Source organism: Rhinolophus sinicus, chromosome 6 (genome assembly GCF_057876585.1).
Source record: "Rhinolophus sinicus isolate RSI-liver-muscle chromosome 6, RSI-T2T, whole genome shotgun sequence".
Taxonomy (NCBI): Eukaryota; Metazoa; Chordata; class Mammalia; order Chiroptera; family Rhinolophidae; genus Rhinolophus; species Rhinolophus sinicus.
The window spans coordinates 27989469-28004847 of record NC_142506.1 but is presented as its reverse complement, the minus strand read 5'-3'; the positions used below and the strand labels follow the sequence as shown (position 1 = coordinate 28004847).

The following is a 15379-nucleotide window of genomic DNA, read 5'->3' as shown; positions in this document are numbered from 1 at the left end:
GTGGGAAGGAAACTACAGTCTGAGGCTGGCAAACTGAAAGCTTTCCATTGGGTTGCTGGCAGGATGAAGTGGTGGGCAGGTTACCAAGGGCTAGCAACTTTGTAGGAAGGACCCCTTCACTGGAGGCTATTGGGTGGGAAACTGCCTGCTGGGGTGTTGATGAAATTCACCCAAAATCTGCTTGTGGGGAGTACTGTTGAACTTTCTGGGAAGTATACTGGGGTACTAGCTGACTTGCTGGAAAGCTGCTAGAAAGTCATCTCTGTGGGACACTGGATGGTCACCCTCAGTAGTCACTGGAAATCCACCCAGGGGGTTGCTGCTGAACTCACCACTGAGAAGGCAGTTGGGGTTCCTGTGGACCTTATTGAGAAACTGCCCATTGGAGTGCTGCTGAACTCTCCTGTGCGGCTAGCTGGGGTGCCTGCAGAACTGGCTGCAAAGCTACCTGTGGGGGTGCTGCTGGAATGAATTCTCTGGGGTGAGCTACAGTAGTACCCTGAATACCAGGTAAGCTCCACAGGAACTAGGAGGAAGGAAAATATGCTAAAAAGAAGCCCCTTTCTTTTCCAGTGTCTCCCTGTCCCGGGAGGCACACAGGGGTGTCCAGGAGAGGACTCAGCCTGGAGCAGCGGTGACTGGGTTCTTGTCTCTGCGCAAGAAACATTTCAAGAGTGAGACAGATGCAGGAAAGGGAAAGTGGTTTATTGAAAATGAAAGTACACACTTGAGAGGAAAGTGTGGGGTAATTCAGAGAAGGGTTGCCCTGAGGAAGCCATGATCAGGGGTATTTATCCCTCCCCAAATGGGAATTGGTGACGTCCCCTTGATGTGGTTGTTCATTCATCTCTTCCTCTATAGGCAGGACTCTCCATTTCCCAGAGTTTTCTCCCTTATTTGGTTCCTCCGAAACTGTCATGGCATCAGATGCATGATGGGAGTTGCAGTAACTGAATGCAAACGAGATTATAATGACATTATAGTTAGCTAGAGGTCAGATGGGGTCATAGAGATCAGCCTAGCTGGTAGAAACTGGCTCTTGTTTTTCTCCAGTAGCAGGTACTGGATACATTCACCTTGTTACATATATAACCAGAGAGGCACCTCAGCCTTACACCCTGGAGGAGGTTGTCAGTGACTCCATGTCCTGCCTCATCTCCAATGCCCTGTCCTGGCAAAGCCAAGAAAGGCAGAAATGTTTCAGTTTTATAAGCAGAGAAGACAAAGGTGGATTTGGAGATGAGAAATAATAAATTGATAAATGGCATAGTTGGTTATTAAGATTATCTTCCAGTTTGTTCCATCTATTTCTTTACAAATTTTCTATGTCCTCGGTGTGCTTTATGTTGGAAGTGCCTGTCATTTAATTGTGAATTCAATGAATTTACATTTATTGTAATTACTGTTAAAAGGGACATTTTAAAAAAAGTTTATTGGGGTGACAATTGTTAGTAAAATTAAATAGATTTCAGGTGTACAATTCTGTATTACATCATCTATAAATCCCATTGTGTGTTCACCACCCAGAGTCAGTTCTCCTTCCATCACCTTATATTTGATCCCCCTTACCCTTGTCTCCACCTTCCTCTCCCCCATTACCCTCTGGTAACCACTAAACTATGGTCTGTGTCTATGAGTTTTTGTTTCTCATTTGTTTGCTTTGTTCTTTTGTTGTTTTGGGTTTATATACCACATATCAGTGAAATCATATGGTTCTCTGCGTTTTCTGTCTGACTTATTTCGCTTAGCATTATACTCTCAAGATCCATCCACGTTGTCACAAATGGTCCTATTTCATCTTTTCTTACCGCCGAATAGTATTCCATTGGGTATATATACCACAACTTTATCCATTCATCTATCGAAGGACATTTTGGTTGTTTTCATGTCTTGGCCACCGTAAATAAAGCTGCAATGAACATTGGAACACACGTGTCTTTATGGATAAACGTTTTTAGATTTTTTGGGTAGATACCCAGGAGAGGGATTGCTGGGTCATATGGTTATTCTATTCGTAGTTTTTTGAGGAACCTCCACACTGCCTTCCATAGCGGCTGCACCAGTCTGCATTCCCACCAACAGTGTATGAGGGTTCCTTTTTCTCCACAGCCTCTCCAACACTTGTTACTATTTATCTTGTTGATGATAGCCATTCTGACTGGGGTGAGGTGATATCTCATTGTGGTTTTTATTTGCATTTCTCTGATGATTAGTGATGTTGAGCATTTTTTTCATATGTCTATTTGCCATTTGTATGTCCTCTTTGGAGAAATGTCTCTTCAGGTCCTCTGCCCATTTTTCAATTGGGTTGTTTGTTTTTTCGTTGTTGAGTTGCATGAGTTCCTTGTATATTTTGGATATTAGCCCCTTATTGGAAGCACTGTTTGCAAAAATCTTCTCCCATTCAGTTGGTTGCCTCTTTATTTTGTCGATGGTTTCTTTTGCTGTGCAGAAGCTTTAAAGTTTGATATAGTCCCATTCATTTCTTTTAGCTTTTACTTCCCTTGCTAAAAGGACAATTTTTAAATCTATTATTTTTAATTTACTGCTCTTGTTTTTCTCCCCATTGTTTACCTAGGTTGCTTTCATATCTTGGCTACTGTAAGTGATGCTACAGTGGACATAGGGGTGCACATAGCTTTTCAAATTAGTGCTTTTGTTTTCTCCAGATAAATACACATAAATGAAATTGTTGGATCGTACGGTAGTTGTATTTTTATTTTTTTGAGGCACCTCCATACTATTTTCCATAGTGGCTGCATCAATTTACAATCCCACCAGCAGTGCATGAGGGTTCCCTTTTCTCCACATCCTCACCAACACTCATTATGCTACATACCTGAAGCTAATACAATACTGTGTGTCAACTATACTTCTAATTTTGTTCTTAGAGTGTCCTTATCCTGAGATCATAGTTATGGTTATTTACATCTGTTGACTTTCTAATATATCCATATCTACATAATTTCTCTGATAAGACGAGTACATACTCTGGTGTTCCTTTGGTGTAGAATCCATTCTTCTCTACCCACAATGTTGATTTTGTCTAGAATTTTAGTTCAGTTATTTTAAAATATACTTTAGTTTTTAAACAATTTTAACAAAATGGGCAACATAGATTTTAGTAAGATATTTGATCACCCTTACTCCATATGTATATATCTTGCCATATCTCCTGGTTTTGATTCTCTTGTTATTTGAGAGCTTTTTCCCAAGTACTCACTGTTTTCAATTGAGGTTTTTGTGTAGCAAGTCTTTTGTGATCTTGTATAACTGAAACTATGTATTTTAATTATACCCTCCCATTTGAGTGACAGCTTGGATATATAAACATTCTGAGTTCAAAATTTCTTCAATATTTAAAATGCTGTTTTGACTTCTTGTTTTCAAGAAGACTGATGTCAGTCAGTCTGATTGTTTTGTGTTTTTTTTTTTGAAAGATGATCTGTTGTTTCTTGTTATAATTATTCAGATTTTTTTCCGGACTTTTGTATCCTTCACAATTAGAATTTGTCCTGGTGTGGGCTCTTTATCTCATCTGTTTGGAAATCTATAGATTCTTTTAATCTGAGGTATTTCATTGTTAATTCTGGTAAATTTATCTTCATTATTTCTTCAAATGTATTTGCCCTTCATTTAAAAAATTTTCCTTCTCTGTTACTCCTGTTGGTTAAATGTTTTCACCTTTACTTTTAACCTCCAGAGTCTTGATTTTTCTTTTATATTTTATTTCTCTTTTCCTTATAACTTCTGAGAGACTTCTTTAATCTAGCTTTAAATTAACTGATTTGATTAACTCATTTATTCTTTAGCTTTATGTTTTCCTTGTCTTATGTTTCCATGTGATCTTTTTCTTTTTTGGTTAGCATTTCTAGTATCTTTCTTTTCTTAAGTTGTTTATCTGATTACTTTAAGAATGTAATCATTGTATCAGTAAGGGCCAGTCAGGCAACAGAAACCATACCAGTAATTTCAACATAGAAAAAGTAATTAAATAATTAACTAGGGTTGCATGAAATTGAAAAGGAAAAAAAAAATATCACAGAAATGGCAGGTGCTGCAAGTTGCTTCCACCTCTACGACTGGGGAAAAAAACTGAAGAGGCTAGAATTCTTAAAGCTTAGAAGCTTGGAAAATGGGTCCCATGGTGCTGGGATCTCTGAAAAGGGACACTAACTAGCTATAGTGCTGGTGCCTCAGCAAATGTTGGAAAAACTACAAAGGTAATTGAGGTACTGATTTGGAGAGAACCTACTACCAGTGAAGAGATGTCACTAGTATGTTGCTCACAAGAACATGAAACAGGAGGAAAACAATCAGAAAGCACACATGAAAAAACAGGAAGGAACAAAAAGCCTTACCGTCTCCTACTAGCAGCTTTTGTTGGCAGAGCCTAACATGGAGCCAGCTGGCAAAGCAGAAATGTGGTGGGTAATGCCTGAGCACAAGTCAGAGAATCAAGTGAAGAAGGGTAGGTTTAGAGCTGAGAAATAATGTTCAGTAACGGCACATCTTCCCTGTGTCAAAACTCTGACAGATGGTTCATGCTTTCCAGTTTGTTCTCTCGTTCAGGTTGTAGGCCATTGTAAATTCAGCATACGGTCATAATGTGTTATCCTTTTGTCGTGTGGGGCGGCCTGCAGGGTCTCAGCTCTGGCTCCCCACATAAAAATGCAGGATATGGCTAGGCCAAAAAGGAACACCCACGGAGCCATAGGTAGGGGAGTCACACCACTATAGTCTCACTGGAGGCTGGGCGAGACACACGCAGTAGTAGCTACACAATCCACTGTCCGCCATTCACTTCCCTGCCTGCCAACTAACCAACCAATCAATGCAGCCCCGCAGTTACATCAGTAGCCAATTGGCTTACCGGTTACAACTGATGGCCAACAAACCACAGTCGATGGTCATTCACTACCCGAGCCAGCACCTCCCCACTCGAGTCCGAGAGCCTGGAAACTGCTCTCTGGGACGCTGTCCCCACACCTTTTTTATATGTTGCTGGTTCAATTTGCCATTGGATTAAGGATTTTTGCATCTATATTCGTGGGGGATATTAATCGTTTTCTTGAATTGAGTTTCTGTATTTTTGATATACAGTAATAATACTTGCTTCACAAAATGAGATGGAAAGCATTCTTTCTCCTTCTATTTTTTGAAAAATAAATGTAACTTTGTGAAAGATAAGCATTATTTATTCCTTAAATTTTTGATAGAATTCACTATTGAAACCATGTGGGCCTGGAGTTTTCTTTGTAGGAAGGTTTCTATTTTTCAAATTTTCATTTAGAAGTAATTTTTATTTACAGAAATGTTGCAAAGATAATACAGAAAGTTGCTGTATCCCATTCATCTAGCTAACTACATTATTAATAACTTATATAACTGTGGTGTATTTATCAAAGCAAAGAAAATAGTACTGGTACAACACTGGTAAAAACCGTAGGCTTTACTAGAATTTTACTATTTTGCCTCACTAATGTCCTTTTTCTGTCCCAGGATCCAACTAGGATATCAGGTTGCATTTAGTTGCATTGTCTCTTTAGTCTCTTCCAGTTTGTGACAGTTTCTCAATCATTCTTTGTTTTTATGACTTTCACATTTTGAAAAGTACTATGCAGGTATTTTGTAGAATCTCCCTCATTTTGGCTTTGTTTTCTCATGACTAGACTGAGGTTATGAATTCCTTATGTGGGACTACTGAAGAATTCCACAGTAGTCCCACATCAAATCGGGGGTTACCTTTGCTCACATGGTTAAGACCAGGTCTGTCAGGTTTTTCCAACTTTACAAGTTACTGTTTTTTCTCTTTCCATCCTCTGTTGGTTAGAAGTGAGTTACTAATTCCAGTCCCCATTTAACCGGAGAGGAATCACGCTCCACCACCTTCATAGAGGAATATCAAAGAATTTGTGGACATATATTAAAACCATAGTGATTAATAAATATTTTGGGCAAGATACTTTGAAGCTATGCAAATATCCTCTTTCTTTAAGTTTTGACCATGGTATTATCTGCAGCAGTTATTACTGTGATGTTCTAATGGTGATTTTCTATTTCCCTCATACCTTTCACATTTGTTGTTTGTAATTTTTCTGTAAGGAAGATATGCCCTTTCATCTGCACATTTATGTTTGTTAATATGGATTCATGGATATTTATGTTTTGGGGGAAGGTTTATAATCAATACTATTAATTATTTTGTCCTCAAATTGTTCCAGCTTTGGCCATTTGGAGTTCTTTCAGGTTGGTTTCTGTCTTTTTGATATGTTCCATCCTTTTTTTCTCTTTCATTTTTGAGTAATTCCTTGCTTTCTGACATTTTCTTGCCAAAAACCAGCCATTTCTGCCAGTAGCCTTGATTACTTTGATTGGAAAGTGGTATTTAGAAGCCAAGATCTGGTGCTAGGTGTGCTCATTGTACTGGGGTGTCACTTTTTAGGCCCTTTTAGTGGACAAAATGAGGAAATATGTATATTATCCTGTGTAGATAACACTTCTCTCTCTCTCTCTCTTTCTCTCTCTCATCATCTATTTATCATCTATTTATTGATCTATCAATCGATGTATCTATCATCTATAATATGTAAATATGCATAGCTTCACACTATTTTATAGTCTCCAACAGTTCTGTTAGTGATTTCTGGTTCAATTTCATTGGAACACAGCATACTCTGTATGATTTGTATTCTTTTAAATTTGTTAAAGAGTGTGTTACGGCCCAGGATGTGGTCTATATTGGTGAACATTCCATATCAGCTGGAGAATAATGTGTATTCTGTATTATTAGATTAAATATTATAGAATGTCAATTAGATCCATTTTATTGATGATGCTATTTAGTTCAACTATATCCTTACTGATTTTCTGCCTGCTGGATCTGTCAATTACTGATTGAAGTGTGAAATCTTATTCTGTAACAGTAGATTTGTCTATTTTTTGTGGCCAGTCTATCAATTTTTGCCTCTTGGATTTTGACACTCTGCTGTTAGATGCATACACAGTAAGCATTATTATGTGTTCTTAGAGAAGTCTCTCCTTTATCATTATGGAATGCCCATCTTTATCAATGATAATTTTCCTTGCTCTGAAGTTAACTTTTTCTGAAATTAATGTAGATACTCCAGCTTTCTTTTTATAATATTAGTGTTAATATATCTTCTCCATCCCTTTACATTCTTTCTTTTTTAAAAATATTTTTCACTTATAGTTGGCACACAATATTATATTAGTTTCAGGTGTTAAAAACAGTGATTAGACATTAAACACAATGATTACAAAGTTATCACACCAATAAATCCAGCACCCATCTGACATCATACTCAGTTATTACAATATTAGTATATTCCTCATGCTATACTCTATATCCCCATGATTATTTTGTAACTACAAATTTGTACCTCTTGATTCCCTTCCCCCTTCACCCATCTTCCCAAGCCCCACCCCCCAATCCGGCAAACATTAAAATGTTCTCTGTATCTATAAACTTGTTTCTGTTTTGATTTTTCATGTATCCTGTTCTCTAGATTCCACATATAAGTGAAATCATATGACATTTGTCTTTTTGAGTCTGACTTACTCCACTCTAGGTCCATCCATGTTATTACAGATGGCAAAATTTCATTCTTTTTTATGGCTGAGTAATATTTCATTGTGTATGTGTACCACCTCTTCTGTATCCGTTCCTCCATTGATGGACACCCAGGTTGCCTCCATATCTTTGCTATGTAAATAATGCTGCAGTGAACATATGAATGCACATGTCCCTTTGAAGTAGTGTTTTGGGTTTCTTCGGATAAATACCAAGAAGTGGGATTACTGTATCCTTCTATGTCTCTTGTTATAACCTTTGTTTTAAAGAGTATTTTGTTTGATACAAATATTATACCCCAGGGTTTTTTTTGTTTGTTTGTTTCCATTTACTTTCCATCCCTTTACTTCCAGTCTATGTGTCTTTCGATCTGAAGTGAGTCTCTTGTAAGGGTTTTGTTTTCTTATGCATTGAGCCACCCTATTTCTTTTGATTGGAGGATTTAACCATTTCTGTTTAAAGTAATTGTTAATAGATATGTAGTTATTGCCATTTTATTTTTAATATTTTGGATCTTTTTATTCTTCTTAAAGGAGTTCCTTTAACGTTTCTTGTAATACTTGTTTGGTGGTGATAAACTCCTTTAGTTTTTTCTTGTCTGGGAAGTTTTTTATATGTCCTTCGATTTTAAATGATAGTTTTGCTGGGTAGAGTAATCTTGGTTGTAGGTCCTTACTCTTTTCATCACTGAATATTTCTTGCCAATTCCTTCAGGCCTTCAAAGATTCTGTTGAGAAATTAACTGACAGTCTTATGGGAGCTCTCTTGTAGGTAACTAACTGCTTTTTTTCTTACTGCATTTAAGATTCTCTTTGTTTTCGCTCTTTGGCATTTTTAATTATGTGTCTTGGTGTAGGCCTCTTTGGGTTCATCTTATTTGGGACTCTGTGCTTTCTGGGCTTCTACGTCTATTTCCTTTGTCTGGTTAGGAAAATTTTCCATCATTATTTCTTCAAATAGATTTTCAATTCCTTGCTCTCTCTCTCTCTTCTCTTTCTGTTATCCCTATGTTGTGAATGCTGTTACGCTTGATGTTGTCCCAGAGGCCCCTTAAACTATTCTAATTTTTTTGTTTTTTGGATTCTTTTTTCTTTTTGCTATTCTGTTTGAGTGTTTTCTTCTACCTTATTTTCCAAATCGCTGATTTGATCCTCTACTTCATCTAGTCTTTTGGCGATTTTTTCAAGTGTATTCTTTATTTCAATTATTGTATTTCTTTACTTCTGATTGGTTGTTTTTTAAATGGCTCTATGCCCTTTTGCTTTCTTTCTGTTTGTTGAAGTTTTCACTAAGTTCTTTGAGCATTCTTATAACCATTATGTTGAACTCTCTATGTTGTAGGGTGCTTTTTTCTATTTTGTTTAGTTCTTTTTCTGGAGTTTTCTCCTGTTCTTTCATTTTGGACATATTTCTTTGTTTCCTCATTTTGGCTGCCTCTCTGTTTCTATGTATTAGGTAGATCTGCTACATTTACCAGTCTTGGTCAGTGGCCCTATGTAGTAGGTGCCCTGTGGGGCACAGTGGCACAGTCTCCCTGGTCACTTGTGCTGAGTGCCCCAGGAGTGTCTCTTGTGTGGGTTGTATGTATCTTCTTTTTATAGTTGAACCTTGATTGCTATTGGCAAGTCAGTCAGTGGGATTGATTCTCAGGCTGACTGGCTTGTGAGTTTGGCCATGTCCACTGCTTACAGACTTCTGCGTAGAGAGCTTACCCCACAGAGTAGGATTAGCCCCCAGTGGGCTCTGGTGCCTGTTGAGACCGCCCTTTGGGTTTGCCTCTTGTGGGGCTAATTGGGTGGTGCTCTGCTGTGGTCTGAAGCTGACCTACAGGTATATTGATTCTGGGGCCTCTTGGGAGGGGCTCCGGTGCAGGCCCATGTCTCTCACTGTCTGTGACCATCCAGGGACTACCTGATAGGAACTAGACAGCAATCCATGGTTGATCACTTCCTGTACTGGACCTGGAGTTGCATGTGAGAGGCCATGCTGTGAACCAAGGATGGCTGCCACATCCTTGTCTGGGGTAGCTCCTGTTGCCATCTGCCAGCTCCCAGGGAAGGCTCAGCCACTGATTGAGCCTCCTGCAGTACACGAGTTGGGTGAGACAGGATGTCAGGGAGTCACCAGGGTGAGATGAGTGGTGTTCACCAGGTTAATGGATGTTTTGGTTTGGTGTCAGTGCTGAACCTGGAGCTACTCAGCAAAAGTCACAAAGCACACTAAGGGCAGTCATCACCGACCTGGGGCCCATGGATCCCTGAGAGTTGTCCAAGAAATAGTGCAATGTTGGCAGCGCTCAATGCTAACTGAGAAAGTGCCTCCTGCATTGTGTGAGTTGGGTGGGGCAGTGTCCCAGGGAGTCACCAATGTGGAGCTAGCGGAGTTCACCAGGCCAATACAGTTTCAGATTTGGCTGTGTTGGAGGCGTGGCTGAACACAGGAATGATGCACCCGCCTACTGGCTGCAAGGGAGAAGGATTCTACACAGGGAAAATGGTGACTGTTCCTGCAGTTCTTGTCCTGAAGCCACACAACTCAGTCTCTCTGTGTCTGTCTCTGACTCCTCCCTCATCATTGTCCCTCCAGTGGAGTCCAGGATGAGTGCGTGCGAGCCAGTGAGTCTGTGTCTGGATTTAAGAAGATGTCTGGATTTCCCACAGCCTTCCATCCTACCTGGACAGTCAGAATCACCACTGTTTTTCACAGCCAGATGTAGGAACTCCTCTTCTGGTACCCGTACTCTGGGCTGGAGAACTGCGAGTGGGGCTGGGTTCCCCTATTGCTCTGTGGGGGATCTCCACAGCTGAGATCCCTCCCAATTCACAACCAGCACATGCAGGTGTGGGGCCAGCCCTTTTTGCATCTCTGTCCTCCTACCAGTCTCTGTGTGGCTTCTTTATATCTTTAGTTATAAAACTTCTATTTAGCTAGACTTCAGATGGTTCTCCAGGTTGATTGTTCTATAATTTAGTTGTCATTTCAATGTGGTCATGGGAGGAGGCAAGCACAGTGTTTATCTACTCTGCCATCTTGGATCTCCAATCCCAGCCATTATTTTTTCCTCTTTCCCTGTCTCTTTTTCTGGAATTTCCCTTTGCCTCCTCTTTTCCTGTCTCTTTTTCTGGAATTTCCACATCAACCCTATATTGGTCTACTTAATGGTGTCCCACAGGTCCCTTCAGCTCTGTTCACTTTTCTTCAATCTTTTTTTATCGCGTTCCTCTGATTCAGTAATTTACATTGTTTCATCTTCAAGATTTCTTCTCCCTCCTAAAATCTAACTCTGTATCTCTCTAGTGAATTTTTTTTATGTCAGTTACTATACTTTCACCTTCAGCATTCCTTTTTGGGTTATTTTTAGGTTTTCTGTCTCTTTATTGACATTTCCATTTTGTTCATACATTTTTTTTTTTTTTTTAATTTTCTCCACATGTTATTTTACTTCTTTGAACATGTTTAAAATGGTTGATTTAGTCTTTGTCTAGTAGATCTGCCATCAGGATTTTTTAGGGATAGTTTTTGTTGATCATTTTTTCCTTTGAATTGACCTTACTTTCCTATTTTTCTGTATGCGTTGTAATTTTTCTTTTCATTGAAAACTGGACATTTGAATCTAATCATGTGGTAACTTGGGAAATCATATGCTTTCCCTTCATTTGGTTTTGTTGTTTTCTGTTGGAGGACAGGGTCCTTTTTACCTACCCTGGAACCTGCACGTGTGCAGGTTGCTCCAGGAACAGTTGTACAACTACCCACCATGGGTCTGGAAGATGAGGGAATAGGTAGCTGTCAGCATGCTAAAAGCTCAAATTGACCGAAATTAACAACAATGTACAATGCAAGCCTTCTGAAGTTGAAAACTTTCAATAGACTGCAGAGTGCCAAAATAGTTATATCAGACAGATTTAGCCATTGTTGTCTAAGTGGGGAGATTGATTTCTGTTGCTTTCTACTCAGTCAACTTTTCAGAATATTCTCTTCTATTGTTTTTATTTTTGCCTTCTTTCTGTTTTGTGTTTCCCTAGAGACTCCTTACTAAATAGTGTCTAAATCTTGCAGTTGTTTTAGTTGTAATCCTGTTACTATTCAGGAATACTAACGATTTGTTTGTAAGGTGTTGATATAGGAGAAGCATTGGACAGTCCTATAATTAGGTCTCAGTTTTTTAGTGAGCCTGAGTTGGGTACATTCCTTCTGCCCATGAAGAAGGTTAGAGGGAGCTGTAGTTTGATATTTTCCTTCTCCCACAGCAAAGGCTAGAGGGGACTATAATTTGGTATTTACCTTCCTCAAGGTTGTTTGGTTTTTGTAAAACTCCAGTTGGTTAGGTTCTGTTAAAATATTTTCCCTTGATGCTGGTATTGTTCAGAGTATAGAGTTCTGGGAGTGTTTAAAAAGGGTTACTTTCCTTTCCTTCTGCTGGATGCAGGAGATTTTTGTCTGATCTTTTCAGTGAGCAACTGGTAGGGCTCCTGGAGGTAAAATTTATGGAAATGCCTAAGACTAGGACCTCTTGGAATTTTAAACTCTCAATCTACTTTACACTGGAGGTACAGCAATTGGTAAATTATAGTACAGAGTGTTCCTACAGACATTGGCTCCAAGTATGGACTTCTGTTGCTGGGTGTATACTCTTGTTAAAATGTGATATGTGATACTCTGTATCCGCTTGTCTTTTTCTCTAGTTTTCAGGGCAGCAGTTTGCTTGGTGACCTAAATTCTTTATGGCTTTAAAAAGAGTTGTTGATTTTCAGTTTGTTCAGCTTTTTTTCTTGTAAGGACTGAAGTAATAATTTCCAATCTCTTTGTGTATCAGACTGAAGCTGGGCATTCCCTCATACACTTTTTGGAATACAGGAATATAGGAGTTTATTGTCAGTAATGTCAAAGAAGTATATTATGTAATTAGTTTTTCATATTACCAGTTCTTAAATTATTATCTAAACATGAATTTTAATTATGGTCAGATACTTTGAGGTTTGATTTTTATTTAAAATATTGAAAAAAATAATAATTTTATACTCATGATTGTATTAAAGACAGGATAAATATTTATATTACCATATTATGATACATACAGAGGGTGCCAAAAAATGTATATACATTTTAAGAAAGGAAAACTGTATTAAAATTGTAATACTCGATATATATCAATAACAAAAGATGAATACAAGTCACATTGGACTTCTGCAATTACAAGAGGTGCTCAAAGTGGTTACCATCAGCATCTGAGACACCTCTGATTTCTCAGACACTTCTGATTACGGAGAACTACTGCTTGAGCAACATTGACTAAAGTGTCCACTTGTATTCTATTTTTTGGCAACCGGTATTTTAACTGGGAAGCTGATACAAATGTTTGTATATTTCATATATAAATATTTTACAAAGCCCAGAAATAGTTCCTGAATTGGTAATTAGAATTTTATGTCTATTAATTTTTTCAAGTAAAGATTTGAAATTGGAAACTGATTTGTAGATTAATATCAATTTATTTACTGTAAAAGTGTTTGTCACCAATTAAGAATAACATGATTCCTTTCAGCATATCGCTCAGGATTTCAATATCTCCTCTTTTACATATTTATTTCAATATTTGTTGTTTTTAACACATTATTTGGTGAAGGGTAATCTTGAATTGTTCTCCATTTTGATGAGCTGGTGTAGTAATCTTTCTTTGTCATTATCTATGTTCGACTTCTTTTGTTCTAAAATATTAAGAGAGTTTTGTCTTATTAAAGAAATACAGTGGTAAGTGTTTTAGATAGAATCCAATGTCACTATAGTTTGCTTGTGTTTGTTTGTTAATATATTTGGTGTTAAATAAAATCTTTTATAACTAATCCATTATATTACTATTTATATACTAAATGATGTGGCTTTAGCTCCAGGCCAAAACTGTTATACTTTTTGAAGTTTATGCAGAAAACACATAATTTTTTTTTCGGTTATTATGTATATAATTACCAGTTATATTTATTTATTGGGATAATGGTATATCTTTTAAATTATTGCTTAAATCATTATAAATAAGAATATACTGGAAACGAAAATCAATTTGATTTAAAGAGAATTTAATTTACTGCGTTAATAAAATTTCCTAATGAAAGTCCTAGATTTTGGTGACTGGTTTTTATTACCAATTCTTAGTCTTATTTTGGGAAACTAAAAGCTAATCAAGTCATTACTGAGTCATAGGTTTGTTTACCGCTCAGGAGCAGTCCTAGGCAAAGTGTAGGAAGCCAAATTTCAGAGTCATTGCTACCTTGTGTATGATCTTTCTGTACTTTTTAAATATCCAGTGTTATTTCAGTGAAGTACTGTGTTGATTATAGTTTAAATACATATTTAGACTGTTATATGAATAATTTACTTTAGCTTATGAATATTTTAAATTTAATATACATAGTTATTTCAGTAGATATTTTTAGGTAGATTGGATACATAACCCCCTTTTTCCAATTCCTTTATCTGCTTTTTAAGCAGTAAATACCATCATATACATTTTTAAAAACTTATATTTTATTTAAATTCTATGCTTTTACTTCAATTTATATTAATGAATAAATTTAAAACATAAAGAGGAAATCTATTAATCTTCAGTAAATCAAATTAGATATGGTATTTAATATGGTACCTTACAATAATTATTTTAAAAGTGTCAATATCAGTATCAACAAAAATATGCAGAAAACTTGAAGACTAAATCATGAAATCGTTAGAACAGTGGTAGAGTTTTAATATCAGTCCTCCATTAAGTACAAATGATTCAAATTCTCTTTTGTGTGTCAAATTAATTAAAATGTATAATTACAATATATATCAAAGCACTAAGCTTTTTTATGTAACAAACCTCATTTGTCCTTTTTATATGACCACAAATCTGTAGATAGAAATTTTTTCATAGTACAGTGCACTCAGTTGTGCAAACTTATCTTTTTAGGGTCAAAGAAGAACACAAACCACAGCCGACACAGTAAGTAAATGTATTAAGAGTGCAGTAGGCTTGACTTCTGTACCTTCGCCATATTCTGCTTTCTGCACCTTGGATGGTATTAGCTTCCACTAATACTGGATAGGCTGCAGCTAGTGTGTCTTCTGCTTTCTGACTTTCTGGCTTATTAGAGAGGTGCCTGCAGTTTCTTACGTCATCCACATACTGACTGGATGTAGTTTTTTGCTGCCTGCTTGTGGACTGGTTAAGTGTTCAAACTTAATTTCCCTACCTTCTGACTGCCTGGATGGTTAATTGGAGCTCACATTTCCATTGGCTGTAGCTTTTGTGCCTGTGTATTTTTATTATGAATAAGAAAACATTTGACCTACGTTGTTATTCATTTGGTTATTCAGTCACATTATTTGCTTATTTAAACAGGTGGTTTCCCTTTAGTGGGATCACTGAACTGGTAAATAACGTTCTTCAGCCCCAGCAAAAACAACAAAATGAAAAGGAGCCCCAGACGTAAGTAAGCTGATCTGTATAGACTAAATATTATCTCTGATAGTATAACATACTGAAGAGTATGTATTAAAATACTGCCCTTGGAATATTATTCCTCAGAAATGAATATTGTTAGGTTATGAGCTTTATACTTATACCTTTAATTAGCCCATGGAAATCGAAAAAGCAAAGGATAATTTATAGGGTAGTAACAACAAAGAGGTAATTCCCCACACCCCCCCAGTTTACTATAAATAACGTGAACTGTATTAATCCAGTAAAATATCTTTCTCCAATAATATAATATATTCCAAAGAGTTTTTTTTTTCTCAAAAATAATTCCA

At 37.1% G+C, this 15379-nt stretch overlaps 1 protein-coding gene across 37 annotated transcripts in view; it reads left to right on the top strand.

Moving 5' to 3' along the window:
- The window catches only part of RIMS2 (regulating synaptic membrane exocytosis 2), a 594048-nt gene that overhangs the window by 94212 nt on the left and 484457 nt on the right, over positions 1-15379 (top strand). For 24 of the 37 annotated variants that reach the window (XM_088799000.1, XM_074316856.2, XM_074316855.2 and 21 more), the window contains exons 2-3: positions 14538-14570; positions 14970-15056. The exons of the other annotated variants lie outside the window; for them this stretch is intronic. In XM_088799000.1, coding sequence (XP_088655126.1) covers positions 14538-14570; positions 14970-15056 — 120 coding nt within the window. The remainder of the gene's footprint in view (positions 1-14537; positions 14571-14969; positions 15057-15379) is intronic. 37 annotated transcript variants of the gene reach the window in all.